Source organism: Galeopterus variegatus, unplaced genomic scaffold (assembly GCF_000696425.1).
Source record: "Galeopterus variegatus unplaced genomic scaffold, G_variegatus-3.0.2 Scaffold10274, whole genome shotgun sequence".
Classification (NCBI taxonomy): Eukaryota; Metazoa; Chordata; class Mammalia; order Dermoptera; family Cynocephalidae; genus Galeopterus; species Galeopterus variegatus.
Genome location: NW_007736385.1, coordinates 16,068 through 38,493, shown reverse-complemented (window position 1 = coordinate 38,493; position 22,426 = coordinate 16,068). Strand labels below are relative to the sequence as shown.

Genomic DNA, 22,426 nt, shown 5'->3' with positions numbered 1-22,426 from the left:
AGGCCTCTGCCTCAGTTTCCCCTTCCAATCAACGGGAAGATGCCTGAACATGGGGCCCTGCAGCATTTACACTGCATGCAGCTTTGTCCCATCCTCTGCTGTTCCCAGGACAGTTCACCCACCACCCTTCTCGTGCCTACATTCTGACCCACACACCACTCAGGGGACAGCAAATGGAAAGATACATCCATGAGGTTCACCATGCTACGGCACGACTCCATGCTGAAGCCCTTGGTCCGCAGATCTTTGTCTGCAAGAAAAACCAGTTCCAACACCTCAACCCAGTGAGCTTCCTGTGCCTGCCCGCGCTGGGAGCACTGGGTGGGACGGAGTCAGGGCGGCACAATTCCTGCCCTGTGGGTAGGACCACTTCTATCATCAGAAAATACCAAGTATTTTAGCAATCAAGCCAGTGTCCCAACAGCCATGTCAGCACCCAGCGACTGATCCAAAGTAAAACGAAATGAGTGCTAGACAGACAGGAAAGAAATCTGGGAGAAAGACGGAGCAGGGGTGGGGTTTGCTGCAGGCCCTGCAGGGTCAGCAGAGCTTCACTAGAAGAGCAGAGGACAGAGGTTCTGGGCCAAGGGAACCGCATGGATGGAGGTCAGAGGAGCAAAGTGCCTGGGCCGTTCGGGGAGGGCAGAATTGCCATGTGCCACCAAGGCTGGAAGGAAGGGAAGGCTGGGGGCAGCTGCCTCCAGCTGTGCGCACTGGGGAGTGAACCCGTCATGTTCTTCCCCTCAAGCCACTTGGCCTGGCCCAGGGGTGCATCTTTGGGAGGACAGGGAGCCTTTTCCTTGGCACTAAGGTGCCGGCCGCTGGCTATGCCAGGAGCCTGCCGGGCTGTGCTTCTAACCACGAAGGTACGGAGCTCAGATGTGGGGAACAGGGATGCAGCAGGCTGGCTTGAGGAGTTAGGGGTGAAAATGGCGGTGAGCAGCTCTGAGAAAGGCAGTGGCGGGGTCCCCCACCCACATATACCAAGGGGTGGGGTTCAGCTCAACATGGGAGCAGAAACCCGGATCCTGACCCTCGCAGGAAATGGGGGGCAGGACCCAGGGCAGAGAGTAACCGCCTGGAGACTCACGCTTGCTAATGATTCTGTTGAGGATGGTCTGCAGCTCCTTGACACTGATCTCCATGTCCTGGGGAAAGAGGGAGGATGGCACCTGCCCCAGGGAGGACCACCCCTCGGTGCCCTCTCCTGCCCACCACCATGTCCAACCTACCGCCCCTGCCAGTTGCCTGAAGAGGGCCTTGAAGTTCTCGTCAATCTCCTCTTCTGAGAGCACTTGCTGGACCGAGAAGGGGAGGACAGGTAAGGGGTGCCCCAGCCCTGCCATGTGGCAGCAGCTGGCGGGGAGGGGGAGGGGTGCTGAGACCACTCATTGGCTACATGTCACTTCACTTCTCTGAGCCTCACTCTTCTAACCTGTAGAATGGGGATCCAGTCCCTGCCCTGGCCCCTGCCTAGGACTCTTGCGCCTCAATGAGGGGGGTACAGCTCAGCTCAGTGAGGGTTTGGATCCTCGATGTGTGACCTTGGACAAGTTCCTTAACCTCTCTGACCTTGAGTTTCCCATCCAGAGGGGACATCATGGCAGAACCTGGACAGGGCTGTTGTGGGGAGGAACTGGGATGACCCAGGTCAAGTGCTCAGCAAAGGCCCAGCAGAGTGAGAGCTCAGGGACCGCACACCATCGTTATCACAAGTCATTTGCAAACTGTGAAGTGCTGGGCAAATGGGGGGTTAGTATTACTCTCAAGGCTCCTGTCAGGAGGGGATGTGCCCTACTAGCCAGAGCTCATGGGACAGGACACCAGGTCCCATCAGGGGACAAGGACACCCGGGGGGAGGAGAGAGGAAGATGGCGCCTGGTGGGGGTGGGACCACGCACCTCGTCGGGGAGATTGGCCTGGACCTGGTCGTCTAGCTCCCTGCAGAGAGTGGGGAGAAGAAGCGGCGGGTCAGAGGGCACGGTGGGGGGTGCTGCAAGGGGAGGGGGAGAGCGGGCACAGTCCATGACTCACTGGGTCCCAGCGCTCTTCTCTGAGAAGAAGCGCAGCACGAAGTCGCCCTCCTTGTTGGGCTCGAAGGTGGAGGGCACCACCACGTACTCCCCGGGCGGCAGGCGGAAGCGGGTGCTGACCTCCCGCAGGTTAATGAACTGCTCCGAGCGTGCCCGGGACGAGTTGGCCAGGAAGAAGTCACGCTTCAAGTGCAGGGCCGGCTGGCCCACCATCTGGAGGGAGGCAGGAGGGGGCGGAGATGCAGCCGCTGCTCAGCCCCCCTCGGCCCAGACCCTGACCCCAGGCTCCAAGTCCCTGATGCCTCATCTGCCCTGGATTCCTCATCTGTAAGATGTGAGTGACCACCCTACCCACTGCAGAGGGTGGAGGCGAGCAGCAGTTGAATGCAGATAAGGCACAATTAAAACACCAGACACCATGTCAAGAACACTCTCATTATTATTACCTGGAGCTTTTCCCACATCAGACACTGCAGGGCACTTCAGATGTGCACCTCATTTAACGTTCACAATGGCCCCGTGAGGCAGTGCTGTTGTGCCCATTTTACAGATTCAAACACTGAGTCTCAGAGCTTAGGCAACTTGCTCAAGAGTACAGAAAACTCAGCCCGTTCAACACCCTGGTCCTAACCATTGCCCCAGACCCGCCCACTCAGCCCTCAGTGCAAACAGCCGGATGGGAAGAGCCTGGTGTGTGCAAGCCAGGCTGGGGCTCTGAGGACCAGGCTCCAGCCCAGCTTCCTCGCTGACCACCTGCTCTGACCCTCAGAAGAGCAACACTTGCTCTGCCTGCTGAACGGGGGCGGGGGGCGGGGAGTACTTTTCAAACAGTAACACAAGGTGATTTCTCAGCTCTCTACGTGTGGGTGGGTTTGCGACTGTGCTGCCGCCTCTGGGAACCATCAGGCCACTGCGTTTGAGGTCATGTAAATCCAGATGAGACAGGCGCCACACCTACCTCTGGAGGGACCTGCAAGAGAGAAAGGGGAAGTTAGAGATGTGTGTTTGTTCCAGGGTGGGGGGCAGGGTGTATGCTGGGCAGAGGTCCTGAGTTTTTAGATGGGAGTGAGGGGATGAGGAGATGGGAGACAGGACCGGGGTCTGGGGCCAGTGGTGACCCAGACCTATTCTCACACCAGAAAGTGACCCAAGGAGGGAGAGCCCAGGCAGAGTTCTCTTTCCCCCTGGAATGCCCTGGGCCCCAGCTCTGAATCAGAGCTTCCAAGACAGCCCCCAGGGTGGCCAACCACAATGTCCTAAAGCCCAGAGACATGACAGGTCCACACCGGTCTGCTGCCAGGGGCTCTGGGTGTGGGCCAAGGCTGTGGCCTTCCTTTACCCTGGCCAGAAGTTTCTGTCCCTGTTTTGAACACAGTGTGTGAAGCAGGGCAGGTGCAGGGCAAGAGGCAGGAATTATAATCACAGATCGGCCAGCACAGCCTCTCCCCAGGGCCAGGAGGCCGTCCCTGTCACACACCTCCATGCCAGCCTCTGCTTACACACTTCCAACACGGGAGCTCCCTAGTCCCCCAGGGCAACCCACTAGCCCACTTCCTTCTGAAGCTGAGCAGAAGTCTGGCCCCAGAAGCTGCCCCCCAGGTCAGCTAAGCCAGCCCCTTCTTCCCGAGAGCAGCATCCCGTCCTCGGAGGATAAGGGTGAATCCCAGAATCTACGCTCCCTGGAGCCAACTGCCTTCCCCTTCCCATCCCCACCCCTCACAAGATGAGTTGTAGGCCCCTGTCTGCAGCAGAGGGCTTCAGCTTGTACCTCCTGGAGGCTCCCTCTAGGGCCACCCCAGGGTGTGTAGCGCCCGCTGGGCTCAGGATGGGCGGGCAGTGGCCGCAGCGATGGCACAAGCTCTCTTGCAATAGGAGGGAGGCCAAGTTCTCTGCCCGGCTCAGTACAGATCCTGGGCTCACCTCATAGACCGCGAAACCGATGGTCTCCATGTCGCGGCCAAAACGGCGCTCCCGGCGGCGGTGCTTCTGCATGAGGGCGAGCACGAAGCTGCAGCCAGACTCGCGATCCCCGTAATCATCTGGGTCATCCACCTCCTCCAGCCGGATCTTGAACTGGGGGTTCACCCAGAAGGTAGCTGCAGAAGGGGGAGGCAGGGATCAGAGGCAGGGCAGAGTGGAGCAGGGACCCCCGAAGCCTCACACACACACATCTCCATGTGTCCATCCATTCATTCAACAAATATTACTAAGTGCCCATCATGTGCCAGGTGACAGGTATGCAGCTGGGACAGACGCAGTCCCCGCCCTCATGGGCCCACATTCCAAAGGAGGAGGTGTACGTATGAGCGAGTCAGGTGGGCTAATTAACAGAAAAATTACAAAGAAAAGCAAGCTGAGTGGTCAGGGAAGGGGACATGTGAGCTGAGACCTGAAGGGGCAGCCAGAATCATGCTGAGAAGCATAAACCAACCAGAGAAAGATCCTGGAACAGAGTGGGGAAGAGCCCCACACATCATATCAGGGGACAGTGAGTGTCTGGTGAGGTGACAGAGGCAGGTAAGAGTTGGTCATGTGGATTGAATCAAAGAGCAAAAGGATCCCACTGACGGGCTCGCAACAGGGAAGGACATGACTGAATTATAATTCTAAAAGGTGACTGGAGCTACCGTGTGCACAATGATCTAGAAGAGGACGAGAGAGAAAGCAGGGGACACAGAGCCGACAAGGGATGACCAGGACTTGCACTGCTGGCAGTTTGATGCTTCAGCTGCCTGAACAACCCTCTTTACTAAAACAACCAAGTGCTGGAGAGAATGTGCCAGACTTCTTTTTAAAGGCACTGATAAGCCACAGCAAACGGCCTGTCCCCCCTTTGCCACAACTGCCACCAATCAAAAAGATAAACAGTAATAAGTGTTGGTGAGGATGAGAAGAAATCAGAACTCACGTACCGCTGGTGGGCAGGCAAAATGGTGCAGCCACTTTGCAGAGCAGCCTGGCAGTTTCTCAAAAGGTTAAACACAGAGCTACCACACGCCCAGTCATTCCACTTGTACGTATACACCCAGGAAAAATGAAGGCATACATCCACGCAAAAACTTGTACACGAATGTTCCTAGCAGCATTATTTATAATAGCCAAATCGAGGAAACAACCCAATTATACATCAACCCAATTACAGAGCCCAGAGATCTGCACAGAGCCAGGTAGAGAGCCCAGCCCCCGGCCCAGTGCGGGCGAGCTTGCGCCGTGATGAGTGAACAGACAAAATGCATATCCAAACAATGCCGTATCATCTGACAACAAACAGCAGCAAAGCACTGATACCTGCTGCAACGTGGGCAAACCCTGAAAACATTATGTTCACTGATGAAGCTGGTCCCCAAAGAACACATATTGTAAGATTCCATTTCTATGAAATATCCAGCACAGGCAAATTCATAGGGACCAAAAGTAGATGAGTGGTGGCCGGGGGCTGGGGGGAGGGGAGATGGGGAGTGACAGCTGAGGGGTACACGGTCTCTTTTTGGGATAATGAAATGTTCTGAAATTGATGTGGTGATGGTTGTACCACTCTGTGAATATGCTAAAAGCTACTGAATGGAACACTTTACATGGGTGAATTGTATGCTCTCTGAATTAAATCTCAATAAAGCTGTTTTAAAAAAAATGAAAATTAGGAGCCCTACACAGGAAATAATGCCAAAGGACTTCTGTGGTCCCCTGTGTGGAGGATACTAACATCACAGGGCTTTAAACTTTAGCTTAGTAGGACCCCAGTCCTTAGCTGTCAGAAGGGCGAAAGCCCTTTAGTTTAGGCTGTAGCACCGTGGGGCTACGGCCCTGTAGTTTTAGCAAGGCCAGAGCCTTGTAGCTTAAGAATAGCCTAACCTTTTAGTATTGCACATAGAAATGCTAAGCCAAGGACAAAACAGAAAACTTTCACAGGACTGAAAAGTCTCTGGTGTGGATATGAAAATTGTAACACAGCAAAAGTGCTTGCTCTAAGGGCAGATGCCCTTGGGGCAGCTAAAACTAATGATGGGAAAATATGTGCGCTAAAAGCTTCAAGGCTACTCTGCCATTAGTGGTTGGTCCCATATTCCGCCTTCGGCAGCTGTTTCTTTAAGTTTCCTAGGGAACTAAGTGTTGCCATAAAGATTATCTCATTGGTTCTTTTGTATGTCACATAGCCTAGTTTTATGACTCCTTCGATGGCAAATTGCTTAAACTATTTTTAAGCTGCACCTGCTTTAATGAAAATTGTCAGGTAGCCAGTTTATGTTTTCAGTATGAACTGATTAACCACCTGTGTTCTTTTCTGTAACTTTCTTGCCTGGACAATAAAAATGGACAGAAAACCTAGTTCGGGGTTATCTCCCAGGAATTCCTTCTCTCTTGAAGAAGTCATCTCCTGGAATTAACCCCTTCTGGGCCTCTCCCCGCTCTGGGCAAATGGGCTCTGAGTAATCCTTTGCATCTCTGTCACCCTGGGGGAGAGATGACACTCTGGAAACCCTAAGCCCTGGACAAAGGGGCAGAAGATAAAGTCCAGGATCTGCCTGAGGTAGAGAATCTAATCGGAGAGTCCTGCAATAAAACTGGGGTCCTCATGAGGAACATAAGCAGTTAAGTGTAAAAGAAAAATACATCCCACAGGAAGGAGGGAAAAAATAATCATGAGCCAGTCTTCACATGACCTTGTGGTTTTAATTCACACTGCCTGTGAGGTCAAGGAAGACTTAAGGAGAAAATTTAGTTTTAAAAGGGTCCTGGTGGGGCCGGCCCGGTGGCGCACTCGGTAGAGTGCAGCGCTTGGGAGCGTGGCGGTGCTCCCGCCGAGGGTTCGGATCCCATATAGAGACCTCCGCTCACTGGTTGAGTGCGGTGCGGATGCGACACCGAGGGTTGCGATCCTGTTGCCGGTTGCGGTACGGGCGTGACACCAAGGGTTGCGATCCCGTTACCGGTCACGAAAAAAGACAAAAAGGAAAAAAAAAAAAGGGTCCTGGGGGCCCACCCCATGCCGCACTCAGGAGAGTGCGGAGCTGGGAGCACAGCAGCGCTCCCACCGCGGGTTTGGATCCTATGTAGGGATGGCCGGTGCGCTCACTGGCTGAGCGCGGTGCGGACGACAACAAGCCGAGGGTTGCGATCCCCTTACCAGTCACAAAAAAGACAAAAAAAATAAAAACAAAATAAATAAAATAAAATAAAAAATAAAAGGGTCCTAAGTTGGTAGCTTCCCAGGTGACCAGCAGAAACACTCTGGAGGAACTTAACTTCATCTGAGGACTCAAAGAACTCTCACAGATGAANACTATGTTTAAAGAAATAAATGAGAAGCTTGAACATATGAGCAAGAATGAACAGATTTGAAAAAAATCCATTAAAACTTCTAGAAATAAAAAACAATTTAATTGAAACTAAGTACTTGTTGGAAGGATGAGCCAACAGATTTGACGCAGCAAAAAAGAAAATTAGGAAATTGAGAATGGAGCTGAGGAAACCACCCAGAACATAATCCAGAGAGATTAGGAGACGGAATATCTAAAAGCAAGGTTAAGAGATACAGAGAATTGAGAGAGAAGGTCCAGCTTACATTTGATTGAACTTCCAGAAGGAAAAAATAGAGTAGGGAGGAGGTGATCTTCTAAAAGATCACAGTTAAAATTTTCTAGAATTGCTTTTTTTTTTTTCCTTTTTGTCTTTTTTCGTGACCGGTAAGGGGATCGCAACCCTTGGTGTCACGCCCGTACCGCAACCGGCAACAGGATCACAACCCTTGGTGTCGCGCCTGCACCGCGCTCAACCAGTAGCAGACTGGTCTCTATCTGGGATCCGAACCCTCGGCGGGAGCGCCACCGCGCTCCCAAGCGCCACACTCTACCGAGTGTGCCACCGGGCCGGCCCTTTTATTTTTTTATTGAAACATAGTATATATTAGAACTGTTGAAAGACATCAGTTCAGATGCAGGAAGTTCAATAAATCCAAAGCAGAATAAAAATAAATCTACACCTGAACACATCATGGTGAAACTGCAACATATCAAAGAAAAAAAATTAAGGATTTTTTTTTCAGAAGGCCCTGTAGACAGACAGACAGACTCCTAACTCACGTAGCAACCCTGGAAGCAGAACCAGGAGTAAGTCTCCAGCAGGCTGAAAATAATGTCAATCCAGAATTCTATGTTCAGAGAACTGTCAAGAACAAGCACACTATAAAGGCATTTTAGACAAATACTGAAAAAGTTTATCACCAAAGACCCTTACTAAAAGAAATATGAAAGGTATATTTCAAGTAGATGGAAATGATCTCAGATAAAAGGTCTAAGAACGGTGAATGAAAATACTATTATTTCGTGGGTAATCCAAATAGATAAGGGCTATCTGAAATGATGGTGATATTTAATTTATGGCAGGAAAAAACTGTTTAGAATTAAAATACTGGCTAATAGTAGCATATTCAACTGAGGGAGGGTGCGATCCCAGTTAATGTCTTTGCATTGTTCAGGAGAATGGTAAAGATTCCGATGGACTAACTTGTGAATGTAGTAAGCAAACTCTTACGTTTCCCAGCTCACAGAGGAAAAAACTAGTAGAGAGAGAAGAAAAAAAATCAATACAAAAGGGAGCATGACAGAAGAAACAGAAAATAATCAACACAGTAATAAATACAAATACATCAGTCATCACTGTGAGTGCCAATGGACTAAACTCTAATTAAAGGACAAAATTTTTCAGACTGGATTATCAAAAAGCCAGCTATATATGAAAAGACACATCATAAAAATATGAACCAAAAGAAAACGGGGGGCTGGCTGCTTAGCTCGGTTGGTTAGAGGGCAGTGTTGTAATATCAAGGTCAAGGGTTTGGATCCCTGTGCTGGCTGGGTGTCAAAAGAAAGAAATGAAACAGCAAAAGAAAACTGGAAGAGCTATGGCTGTAGTAACACTGGCTGAAATAGACTTGAAAGTAAAACAAATTATTAGACATGAAGGTGATCGCTAGATAATGAAAAAAATGTTTAATTCACTAGGAGCTTATAACAGTTCTAAACTTGAGGCACCTAATATCATATCTCAGAATATATTAGGTCAAATAATTGATAAAAATACAGAGAGAAACCAGCAAAGCCACTGGGATAGTATGAGATGTTCTCATCTCTCTCTCAGTAATTGATAGGTTAAGCAGACAAAAGAATCAATAAGTTCAATATACTGGACAATTACAGAACATGCCCCAACCCTTAGAGAATAATAGTGCACTGGTCAGGAGAACAGACTCCAGGACCCCACTGCCTGGGTTCAAATCTCAGCTCTGCTACTTAATTGATCAGTGACTTTGGAAAATTACTTAATCTCTCTGTGCATCAGTTTCCTCATCTGTAAAACAGGGATAATCATAGTACCACCTGGTAGGTTCAGTGTGAGAGTTAAGCAAATTATCATACTTAAAATCTTTAGAGGAATGTTTGGCATACAGTCACAATATTAGTATTAGCCCGTCTTTTCAAGAACATAAATATTCTTTTATGAAAACTCATCACATGCTGGGGCACAACACCAGCTTCTATTCATTTCAAAGCTATGATCTCATATAGACCATACTTTCTGACAACAAGGAAATTGAGTTAAAAATAAACGATTTTTTCAAAAACTAGGGGGAACCCCTACCCCAACATTTAGGAAAAAAACAAAACAAAACTATGTTCCTAAACATCAAGTTTATCAAAAAGAAATGATAATGGAAACGAGAAATCACATAGAATGGTAATAAAAACACTATGTACCCTATAGTGTAAAAAGAACGATCTCAAATCAATAACCTAACTTTCCACCTTAGGAAACTAGAAAAAGAGCAAACAAATTACCAAAACTGCCTTAAGAAAAATAGATAATCTGAATAACCCATAACAATAAAGAGATTGAATCAAATATTAAAAATCTGTCGATAAAAAAATCCAGGACCAGATGGCTTCATTGGTGAATTTTACCAAACATTTAAAGAATTAATAGGGCCGACCTGTGGCTCACTCGGAAGAGTATGGTGCTGATAACACCAAGCCATGGGTTCAGAACCTATATAGGGATGGCCGGTTAGCTCACTGGCTGAGCGTGGTGCTGACAACACCAAGTCAAGGGTTAAGATCTCCTTACCGGTCATCTTAAAAAAAAAAAAAAAATTAATAACAATCCTTTCCCAAGTCTTCCAAAAAACTGAAGACAAAGGAATACTTCCCACACATTCTATGAGGCCAACATTACCTTGCTACGAAAGACAGATGAAGATATCACAAGAAAAGAAAATTACAGACAAATATTACTTATGAATGTAAGTGCAAAAATCTTCAAAAAAGAAAAATGCTACAAAATCAAGTCCAACAGTATATTGAAAGGATTATACACCACAATAAAGTAAGATTTATCCCAGAAACGCAAGGGTGGTTCAACAAAAGAAAATCAGTCAACATAATATACAATATTAATAGAATGGAGGAGAAAAAACCCATATGATCAGCTCAATTAATGCAGAAAAAGCATTTGACCAGATCCAACACTCTTTCATAATAAAAACATTCAGAAAATTAGGAATAGAAGGGAACTTCCTCAACATGATAAAGGGCATTTATAGAAAAACCCACAGATTGGGCCGGCCTGGTGTTGCACTTGGTAGAGTGCGGCGCTTTGGAGTGCGGTGGCGCTCCCGCCGAGGGTTCGGATCCCATATAGAGACCGGTCTGCTCACTGATTGAGCAAGGTGCGGGCACAACACCAAGGGTTGCGATCCCGTTACCGTTCACGAAAAAAAAGACAAAAAGGAAAAAAAAAAAGAAAAACCCACAGATAATATCATACCCAAAGGTGAAAGAAAGGTTTTCCCCTAGAATCAGGAGCAAGACATCACTGCTACTCAACATCATACTGGAAGTTTTAGCTAGAGCAATTAGGCAAGAAAAAGAAATGAAAGGCATCCAAATTGGGAAGGAAGAAGTAAAACTATCTCTGTCCACATATGACATGATCCTATACAAGCATATTAGAAAATCTTGAGGAAAACACAAGAAAAAGTTACTAGAGCTAATCAATGAATTCAGCAAAGTTGCAGGCTACAAGATCAAGACACAAAAATCAACTGTGTTTCTATAAACCAGCAATGAACAATCCAAAAATGAAATCAGGAAAATGATTATTTTATAATAGTATCCAAAAGAATAAAATACACAGGAATAAATCCAACCAAGAAATTGAAAGACTTATATACTGAAAACTAAAACATTGCTGAAAGAAATCAAAGAAGACATTTTAAAAAATGGAAAGACAGGGCTGAGCCCGTGGCGCACTTGGGAGAGTGTGGCGCTGGGAGTGCAGCGATGCTCCCGCCGCGGGTTTGGATCCTATATAGGAATGGCCGGTGCGCTCACTGGCTGAGCGCGGTGTGGGCGACACCACACCAAGGGTTGCGATCCCCTTACCGGTCACGAAAAAGACAAAAAAAAAAAAAATGGAAAGACAGCCTTTGTTCATGGAGTAGAAGACTTAATATTATTAAGATGTCAATACTGCCCAAAGTGATCTCTCTGTAGTCAATGAAATCCATATCAAAATTACAGCATCCTTTTTCACAGAAGTGGAAAAGTCAATTCTCAAATTCATATGAAAATTTTTTTGCAGGGGTGGGGGAACAGCTGGCCATATGAAATTTTAAATGGCCCAGAAGCCAAAACAATCTTTTTTTGGACTGGTAAGGGAATCGTAACCCTTGGCTCGGTGTCGTCCGCACCACACTCACCCAGTGAGTGCACCAGCCATCCCTATACAGGATCCGAACCCGTGGCCTCAGTGCTACCAGCACCGCACTCTACTGAGTGAGCCACGGCGCTGGCCCCAAAACAATCTTGAAAAAGAACAAAGTTGGAGGACTCACCCTTCCCAATTTCAAAACTTACTGCAAAGCTATGTAAACAAAACAGTGTGGTACTGGCATAAGGACAGACATATAGACCAAAAGAATAGACCTAAAAGTGCAGAAATAAACTCATACGTCTATGGCCGCTTTATTTTTGACATGGGTCCCAAGACCATTCATTGGGAAAAAAATAGTCTTTTCAATAAATGATGCTGGGACAACTGGATTTCTACATGCAAAAGAATTAAGTTGGACCCTTACCTCACAGCATATACAATAATTAAGTCAAAATAGATCAACAACCTAAATATAAGAGCTAAAACCATAACACGCTTGGAAGAAAACACAGGTGTTAATCTTTATGACCCTGATTTGGCAATGAATTCTTACAAACAATACCAAAATCATGAGCAATGTAAGAAAAAAAAAATAGATAAATTGGGCATGATCAAAATAAAAAAACTTCTGTACAGGCTGGCTGATTAGTTCAGTTGGTTACAGCATGGTATTATAACACCAAGGTCAAGGGTTCAGATCCCCATACTGGCTGGCTGCAGGAAAACAAAACAAAACAAAAATGGGAGAAAATATATGCAAACCATCTACCTCATAAGATCACATCCAGAATATATAAAGAACACTTACAACTCAACATGAAAAGAAAAATAACCCAATCAAAAAATGGGCTAAGTATGGGCCGGCCCGTGGCTCACTCGGGAGAGTGCGGTGCTGATAACACCAAGGCCACAGGTTCGGATCCCATATAGGGATGACCGGTGTGCTCACTGGCTGAGCGTGGTGCTGACAACACCAAGTCAAGGGTTAAGATCCCCTTACCAGTCATCTTGAAAAAAAAAAAAAAGGGCCAAGTATCTGAATAAATAGTCCAAAGAAGATATACGAACAGCCAACAAGCACATGAAAAGATGCTCCACATCATTAGTTATTAGGGAAATGCACATCAAAACTTCAATGAGATACACTTCATAGGCACTAGGATGGCTATAAGAAAAATAATGGACAATAACAAGTGTTGGAAAGAATGTGGAGAAACTGGAACCCTTGCACACTGTGGGTGGGAATGTGAAATGCACCTGCTGCTTTGGAGAACAATCGGGCAGTTCCTCAAACCATTAAACATGGCATTACCATGTGACCCAATAATTTCACTCCTGCTTATAGGCCCAGGAGAATTGAAAACATACTCACACAAACACATGTGCATGAATGTTCACAGCAGTATTCATAATAGCCCCAAACTGTAAACTACCCAAATGTCCATCAACCGATGAATGAATAAGCAAAATGTGACACATCTGCATCATGGATTATTATTGGGCCATAAAAATGAGATGAAGCAATTATATAAGCTACAATGTGAATGAGCCTTGAAAATATGCTAAAGGGCCGGCCCGTGGCTCACTCGGGAGAGTGCGGTGCTGATAACACCAAGGCCCCAGGTTCGGATCCCATATAGGATGGCCGGTTAGCTCACTGGCTGAGCGTGGTGCTGACAACACCAAGTCAAGGGTTAAGATCCCCTTACCGGTCATCTTTAAAAAAAAAAAAAAGAAAAGAAAATATGGTAAAGGAAAGAAGCGAGGCACAAGAGGCCACATACTGTATGATTCTATTTAAGTGAAATGTCCAGATTAGGCAAATCTATAGAGACAAAAAGTGGTTTCCAGGGGCTGGTGGGGAGGGATGGAGAGTGACTGCTAATGGATGCAGGATTTCTTTTGGGGGTGAAAAAATGTTCTGGAATTAGTTAATAGTGATGTTTGCACAACACTATGAATATATTAAAAACATTAAAACTGTGAATTTTCAGGGCCGGCCCGGTGGCGCACTGGATAGTGTGCCGCTTGGGAAGCGCGGCGGCGCTCCCGCCTGAGGGTTTGGATCCCACATACAGACCGGTTCCCGCTCACTGGCTGAGTGAGGCGGGGGAGCAATGCCGAGGGTTGCGATCCCGTTGCCGGACACGGAAAAAGACAAAAAAAAAAAAAACTGTGAATTTTCTGGCATATGAATTATATCACAATTTTAAAACACCATACATCAAAATTGTGTAAGTCAAAGATGCGCTTAGAAGGAAATTAATCACCTTGGGCGCTTATGTAGGAGAAAATCCAAATCAACGAAATAAGCATCTAATTTAAGAAGTCATAAGATAAAGTCTAAAAGAAATCTACAGAAATTAGAAGGAATGAGATAATGAACAGAAAAGCAGAGATAAATGATACCGAGAAAATAGTATACAAAGGATCAACAGTCAAAAGTCATTTCTTTGTAACAACTAATATTGCCAAATCCCTCACAGGATTAATAGACAAAAAAGAGACAGCAAATAAGCAACACTATAAACAAAAAGCAGACATTATTACAGATGAGGTAAAAGTATATTAAGGAAAACTTGGTGCTGATAATTTTGAAAACAGATGCAAATGATAAAGTCTTAGCAAATACAGCTATCAAATAAGCTCAGAAAGAAATAGGAAACCTGAACAATCCTATAACCATGAAAGATATTCAAAATCAAAAGTTAATCTGCACAAAAAGAAAAGAACAAGGCCTGACAGCTTTACAAGTTCTACCACACACCCAAGCAAGAAATCATTCCCATCTCATGCAAACTGTTCTAACAGAAGAATAAAGAACACTTCCCAATTCACTTTACAAGACAAACATAGCCTGATACCAGTATAGTCCACATGAGAATGGAAAATAACAATCACGGCTCACCGATGAGCTCTGATGTAAGAGCTGTCGTATAAAAAGTCATATCATGGCCGTGTTGTTATCATCTCAGGAATGTAAAGTTGGTTTAATATTAGGAATGTGATAAACGCAATTTATCATTTTAATAGATAAAAGAAAAAATCATATTACCATAACAATAAATACAGTTAAAAAAGTGCTTAATGATATTCAGTTTCACTAATCTGATAAAAAGTGTCCACAAAAAACCTAGAGTAAAAAGGTACTTAAGGGTGAAACCTAGAGTAAACATTTATAAGTGAAAACTTTCCCTTTAAGAGAGGGACAATTAAGGGCCGGCCAGGTGGCGCACTGGAGAGTGCACCGCTTGGGAGCGTGGTGGCGCTCCCCCCACCCCAGGGTTCAGATCCCATGTGGAGACCGGTTCCCGCTCACTGGCTGAGCGCGGTGTGGGCGCGACACCGAGGGTTGCAATCCCGTTGCCGGTCCCCAGTGCGGGTGCGACACCGAGGGTTGCGATCCCGTTACCGGTCAGTAAAAAAGACAAAAAAGGAAAAAAAAAAAAGAGAGAGGGAAAATTAGATCCCCTTACTGACCGGCCACCAAAAAGAGAGAGGCAAGACCAGGAAGCCCTCAACAGCCACGTTTATTACGTCTCTACAGTTCTAATCTGCGTATTAAATAAGAAAAATAACATTGTAAGAATTGGAAAAGAAGAAACAAATCTGTCATTATTTGCAGATACTATATTGTCAACTAGAAAACCAAAAAGGATCTAATCAGTAAAATTAATTAGCTTAACAAAGTTTGCTGGATACAAAACACAAAAGGTTAATAAATGCATGTTATTGTATCAGCAACTATCACTTGGGAGATGTAATTTTAAAGGAGATACTATTTACAATAGCAACAAAATGACAGTGTACCTGGGAATAAATCTCAAAAGATTTATAAACCCATTATGATAAAAATTATAAAATCTATTGAAAGACATTAAAGACCAAAATAAATATAAACAAATACCATTTTCTTGGATGAGAACACTTAAAGTTTTAAAAATGTCAATTCTCAGGGCTGGCCCGTGGCTCACTCGGGAGAGCGTGGTGCTGACAACACCAAGTCAAGGGTTGAGATGCCCTTACCGGTCATCTTTAAAAAAAAAAAAGTTCGTGGAAAAATAGAATTAAAAGGCAATACATATATTTCTATATAGTAAAAGAAAACGGAAAAAGTTTCAAGAAAATATCAATAATATATCATAATATTCGCAAAAAAAAGTGAAAAACAGCAGTAATAGCAGGTACTCTTCAAAGCATTTTAATTAAGTTACATCTATACTAGAATACTAGCAGCCTCAAAAATGATGATGTAGTACTTAGAGTGTAAATTGGTATAACCTTTCTGGAGGACAATTTGGCATTAACTCTCCAAATTTAATAAGTATATAATTCTTTCATTTAAAAATCCCACTTCTGGGCCGAGCCTGTGGTGCACTCAGGAGGGTGCGGCACTGGGAGCGCGGTAGCGCTTCCGCCGCAGGTTCGGATCCTATATAGGGATGACCGGTGCACTCGCAGCGCTCACTGGCTGAGCGCGGTGCGGCCTGTCTCAAAAAGGACAAAAAAAAAAAAAAAATCCCACTTCTAGGAATTTATCCTAGGGATATTGTGAAAAGCATAATTTATAAATTATAGGGTAGTACGATATATAAGTTCAGAGTGATATAATATTTTCTATCATCCTGAATTCTTTGCTGTGATGTGTTTGATGGGGTGAAAGGAGCAATCTGTAAGTAAGCATTGTACCTTAAACTTAAAAACACATTTAAGGGTCCACTAAACTACCACACTGAAAGATAAGCATGCATTGTTTACACCACCTGGCCACTGATAAGCACCTAATGTGTGCTTAAGATGTAAACACCTGACATTATAAATGTATTTATGTAAAATACAAGGGGTCTTCAAAAAGTTAACGGAAGCAACAACATGGATGGACCTTGAAAGAATAATACTGAGTGAAACGAGTCAGGCAGAGAAAAAGAAATTCCACATGTTCTCACTCATTGGTGGGAGCTAAAAAAAAAAAAACAAAAAAAACAAATCAATTCACTCACATACACACACACACACACACACACACACAAAAAAACCGATGGGGACTATACGAGGACACTGGCACTGCTGGGCAGCCAGGAAGGGAGGACTTCTCAATAAATGGTACAGGGAACAGTGGTTACCTATTTGGGGAAAAACAGAAATTGGATCCCTACAAGGAAGAAGAATGCTTCAAAACAGAGCATGATCAGCCATGCTGAGAACTGTTGAAGGATGCAAAACAGGCGAAGCCAAAGCTGTAGGTGACCCTCGGAAGAGCAGTTTCAGCAGTGTGACGGGGATGGGAGCTGGACTGGCATGGGTTAAAAAATGAGCTAAGGGGCTGGCCAGTTAGCTCAGTTGGTTAGAGCAAGGTGTTATAATACCAAGGTCAAGGGTTCAGATCCCCCATAATGGCCAGCCGCAAAAAAAAAAACCCAAAACAAACAAAAAAACTGGCAGTGAGAAAGGAAACAGGGAAGGTGGTAATTCCTGAGAACTTTTGCTTCGAAGGGGAGCAGAGAAATGGGCGGGGAAGTGGAGTCAGAGGAGGGTTGCTTTGTTTTAAGATGGGATTTTCCACAATGACACAGGAGAGAGAGTTGACAGAGGAAGAAGCAAAATGCTTTCAGAGGTGAGGAAGAATGACATCCGGTGCAGGGGGGAGGTCCCCATGAGCAGGGACAGTCTGCCACTATGATACGCACAGGTGCAGAGAGGCTGGGGGACTTGGAGGTGGGAATATGAGGAGGTGTCCTGCGGAAATATTTATCTTTTCCATGAAGTGCAAAGCCAGGGCTGCAGATGAGAGTGACAGGCGAGGGAGGTTTGAAGAGAGCGGGGCACAGGTGCAGAGAGGCTGGGGGACTTGGAGGTGGGAATATGAGGAGGTGTCCTGCGGAAATATTTATCTTTTCAATGAAGTGCAAAGCCAGGGCTGCAGATGAGAGTGACAGGCGAGGGAGGTTTGAAGAGAGCGGGAACGTTACTGACCAGTAGTGGGACTGCTGGGGACCGTGCAAAGTGCTCACGAGAAGTTCATAGCTGTGAATTTACGGGAAAATACAGCCTCGGTTGTGTGATTTCTCTCCTGCCACAGGTCATGGTTCCTGAGCTGGTGGAGAGCTGGGTTCCACTGGGATTGTCATTGTGCCAGGTGATGGGAGCAGAGAAAGGGGCCAGGAGGTTGAGAGTATTTGCAGGGACAAAGGTAAAGGGAGAAGGTAAGAGGAGAGATGACGGATAGTGCCAAGGTGGAGGGTTCAACAGATTAGTTAGTTCCATGTGGCTGAGGATTATAAAATAATGGCGCTGAAAGGGATGCGGGTGGAGGTCAGAGAGCAGGGTGTTTACAATGGGTGAGTCAGAGGTGAGTAGTTACTGGCATGGCAAGCTCCAGTGTGTCCTCAGGGCGGTGGCTGCACTAAGACAGAGGAAAAGCTTGCCGCAGGTGAGGATGGCAAGGAATGGAGAGGCCAGGCTGTGGACTGAGTCGTCCACATGGATCTAGAAGCTCAGGGAAAGGTGGCAGAAGGAGAGGGGAAGAAGACAGTGGCCAGGAGGGAAGGGCTCAGGGAATGAGCAGGAGTGACAGGAAGGTGGCTGGATGGCAATGAGGTCTTCTCTCCCTCCTTAGCACCCTGGGCTCAGGCCCCAGAAAGGTGTGTCAAGTGTGGCTCTTCAGAGTTTACAAGGACATTTAATATTTTACTGCTCAAAGCAAATCTGAGAGGTCAGCATGATTATCTCTATCTTACAAGTGAGGAAACTGAGGCTTAGCAAGGTGACACACCTTGTCTGAGGCCCTCGAGCCAGGAAGCAGCAGGGCCCAGATCCCACCCCCGCGCGCCCCACCTGCCCGCAGCTCGGGTCACCTGGGTAGTTCCGGCAGCCCCCCGCCGTGCTCCCCCGCCGCCAGGTGCCCTCGTAGAGCGTGGTGTTCCATTTGCGAATGGTGCGGCTCTTGAGCGCGTCCGGTGTCAGGTTGCAGATCTCCAGGCGGGTGAACTCGCGCAAGAAGTCTCGGAATGACATCCTGGGGGATGAAGTGCAGAGGTGAGCCCCAGTCCTCAGTCAGGGCACGGGGGGATGTGGCACTGGCTGGGCTTGTAGAGACTGGGAGGTGGGGTGCAAGGTCCCAGGAGGGGCCAGACCAGGGAGCGGGCGACTCACCAGAATTCCCCGTCCTCCATCTTGACCCGGAGCTGCTCCCGTTCATAAGGGTCCACATTGTTCCACTCCGAGGAGCTGCGGGGAACAGGGCACTGCCAGGGCTGGTGGCACTGACCTGCCCAGCCTCTGTCCCTGGGGCTGTCCACCCTGGTATGTCTTCCCCTAGCCCAGGTCAGAAGATCTCTTCAAGGTCAAGACACAAGGTCCCAGTTCAAGGGGGCTGTCTTATCAGGGCCAGGTCAGATGCCCAGAGCATACCCACAGGCTGGGTACAGGGGCCTGCCAGCCTGAGCTTTGTCAGGGCAGTCCCCAGACCCAGTACCATGAATAGGCCCCTCTGCTCAATCCTGAGTCCACCCTGGGTTGGCAGAGGATCCCTGAGCAGAAGTGTTAGGAGGCACCTAACAGCTTTCCCAAGCCACCCCAGTGAGTGCTCACTGCCCCTCACCTGTCGCTCCAGGCTCCCGTCCACTCCACCTCGCCCCAGGGGTTCCGCATCCGGATCAGGTTCACCATCTGGCCCCGGTAGTTCACCTGTTCCCCAGAGCACCCACCAGTGCTGGCCTTTGACATGCACTTTAACACCCCTCCCCCACCTGCGTCCCGCACCACCTTGCCCTTGCTCAGTCCTGCTTAGCACCCAGCACCACACCACGGGCAACGCCTTGGTGAAGCATATCCTCCGGGAATTTACAGCCGAGGTTACTATGCACATGAGCTATAGTCAACCAGGGCAGATGCGATAAGCATCTCGGGATGGGTGTTCCCGAGGAGACAGATAAAGCACAGCAGGTCAAAGGAAGAGCCAGCACCTCTGACAGCCCTCCTCAGATGCCAGAGAGGCAAGATCAAGTAAGGAGGCAGGAACCACTCTGCAGGGAAGACCCCACCTGGGCAGTACCTGCTTCGCCCCAGTCACAGAGTAGGCGTGGCCCTTCACCAGCTTCTTGAAGGTGACGGCCTCCATGTCCAGAATGCTGGAGATCTGCAGAAAGTCACGTGCACTGTGGTCAGGGACCAGGCCCCCCATCCCTGTCTGATGAGCCCTGAGCACTCAGGGGTCATGGACGTTCCATATACAACAGCTGTCGGAAGTAGCAGGAAAGGACCCTGATCCCATCTAGTCCATCACCCCCACATAGAAATGCTACTAGCAGAAGCCCAGGTACCCCAGCAATGATGCCAACTGGCCAACTGGGATGGGGGGTGGGCACCCCACTGACACTGCTACTGGCCAGGGCTGGCTACACTGTGCGCGCACACACACACGCACATACATACAGCCATGCACAGCCCCCCAGAACCACAAGACCCTCAGAGGGCCTCATGGGGAGGGCACAGTGAGGGTGGGGACGAGGGGTGAGGACAGGATGGAGCCAGTTAGGGATGGGGAAGATGGAGGGAAGCTGGGGTGACAGCTGAGGACTGCAGTGATGTTGCGGGTGGAGTCTGAGATCAAGGATAAGGGAGGTCTGGGGAAGAGCTGTGAGCACAGAGGAGCAGGGAAGGGTGGGAGTGCGGTGAGTGCAGGAATGAGGCTAGGGCTGGGTGGGAGCCGAGAGCAGAAAAGATGAAATCGGAGGCTGGTGATTGGACAGTGGATGGGATGGAGTGAGATGACAGGGGTGAGGTAGGGACAGAGCAGAGTGGATGGTTATATAGACAAGTCTGGGGAAGAGCTGAGGTCTGAGGTTTGGGGGAAGGAGTGGAGAGGTGGGGACAGGAACCAGGCCAGGCATGGAGGTGGAAGGTGGGACTGAAGTGATGGATGAGGCTGGGTGTGCATCCATAGGTGGTGCTGAGGTGAAGGATGGGGGTCTGGGCCAAGTCCAGGGTGAGGATGGGCCTGGAAGACAAGACAGGCTGAGGTACCGGGCTCAGAGCATGAGGGCAGGGGCTGGGCACACTTACGTCAATGGAGCAGCCCAGCAGAGATCCTCGCTCCAGTGCCTTAAGGATGATTTGGTAGAGGTCACTAGGGGCCTTGCGAAGTTCATACCACTCGGTGACCCCACCTGTGAAGTCTTCAAAGCCCTCTGAGGTGCTGCCCCCTGAGAGGGCCTCATAGCTGCCGTTCACCCTGCGGGCAGCTCCAGGTTAGCGCTCTAGTATCAAGCAGGAGTGGCTGAGAGGGCCAGAAGCCCCCACCCCCAGGGTGGGCTGGAGCTGTCCCCTGGGCTCCTACTCACTTGGCATAGGCCTTCTCGAGCAGGGCACTCCAGAACTCGTTGCCTTGGGCAGAGTGCACGAACACCAGTTTCCCGTCCTTGGTGGGCAGCAGGTCATCCACTACCACGTCCACCCACTCCCCAAATTGCCACAGCTGTAGGGGAGGGAGGGGCATAGTGAGTACCTGCTTTGGGACCCCCCAGGCCTGAGCTCCATCCTCAGCTCTGTCACTTACCAGATGCATGATTCTAGATCACATCTGAGATATATACTAGATGCACGTATACTATGTACGTGATTCTCTCTGAGCCTCAGTTTCCCTATGCATAAAAGGAAGAAGTGCCTTCTTCACAAGAAAGTTAACAAGATCACGCAGGTAAAGACTTTAGTGAGCCCTGAAACAGAGCAAGGTGCCTCTTCAGGTACAGACACCTGGAGCCCTCAGGCCTGGGATCTCCCGGAACTAGCCCCTTTTAGGTAGGCCATGCCCCCTACTTCAAGAAGTGCCTTCTTCACAAGAAAGTTAACAAGATCACGCAGGTAAAGACTTTAGTGAGCCCTGAAACAGAGCAAGGTGCCTCTTCAGGTACGGACACCTGGGAAAGCCCTCAGGCCTGGGATCTCCCGGAACTAGCCCCTTTTAGGTAGGCCATGCCCCCTACTTCCTCCCTCCCCATTCTAGGCCTGGGTGTGGGGGATTAGGAGGATGCATATGTAAATTGGGTGTGGAATGAAAACGTGGCATCCAGATCCTTCAACCTCAAAACGGGCAGGGCTATTTCCCGCAATCACGGGGTTTGCTTCTGAGATTCCACCAGGCAGGTTTCCCAGGGTAGGAGTAGGGGTCGGGGTCGCAAGCCAGGACGCCTGGGGCCGGCAGCGACCGAGTGCTCCAAGTCCTACCGGAGGGGCCAGGGCCAGAACAATGGGGGAAGGGGCGGAGGCGTGCCCAAGGTGCAGTGTCGAACGGGCCAATGGGAGGCTGCGGAGGAGCCGAGCGGAGGCGTGAGGGGAGGGAGCGGCGGCGAGGCCACGCCCCTGCGGGCTGGAGCGGGTCAGGTGCGGCAATAGGCAAAGGCCAATCAGTGGGCCAAGTGGATCCAGACCGTGGTCCTGCAGCACATCTCCCGCCCAAGGCAGGCGAGGAGGGAGTGGGGTAAGGGACTCCCTGACGAGGCGAAAGGAGGGGACACCCTAGAGTCCTACGGGTAGGGCTCGGGCCCTCAAGGCCAGAGGGTCTCATCCAGGGTTGCTGGGGTGTGTCTCTCCCCCCCCCCCCCCCCCCCCCCCCCCCCCCCCCCCCCCCCCCCCCCCCCCCCCCCCCCCCCCCCCCCCCCCCCCCCCCCCCCCCCCCCCCCCCCCCC

The 22,426-nt window shown here is 48.5% G+C and overlaps 1 protein-coding gene across 1 annotated transcript in view; it reads right to left on the bottom strand.

The window, feature by feature from the left end:
* CAPN1 (calpain 1, (mu/I) large subunit) overlaps nt 1-22,426 on the bottom strand; it is a 28,739-nt gene that overhangs the window by 3,854 nt on the left and 2,459 nt on the right. The window contains exons 5-17 of the mRNA XM_008594165.1: nt 21,083-21,216; nt 20,805-20,973; nt 19,795-19,878; nt 19,342-19,427; nt 18,894-18,968; nt 18,596-18,756; nt 3,954-4,129; nt 2,992-3,003; nt 2,035-2,246; nt 1,902-1,941; nt 1,233-1,298; nt 1,091-1,148; nt 186-250 (exon numbers count right to left, since the gene is read on the bottom strand). Coding sequence (XP_008592387.1) covers nt 186-250; nt 1,091-1,148; nt 1,233-1,298; nt 1,902-1,941; nt 2,035-2,246; nt 2,992-3,003; nt 3,954-4,129; nt 18,596-18,756; nt 18,894-18,968; nt 19,342-19,427; nt 19,795-19,878; nt 20,805-20,973; nt 21,083-21,216 — 1,338 coding nt within the window. The remainder of the gene's footprint in view (nt 1-185; nt 251-1,090; nt 1,149-1,232; nt 1,299-1,901; nt 1,942-2,034; nt 2,247-2,991; nt 3,004-3,953; nt 4,130-18,595; nt 18,757-18,893; nt 18,969-19,341; nt 19,428-19,794; nt 19,879-20,804; nt 20,974-21,082; nt 21,217-22,426) is intronic.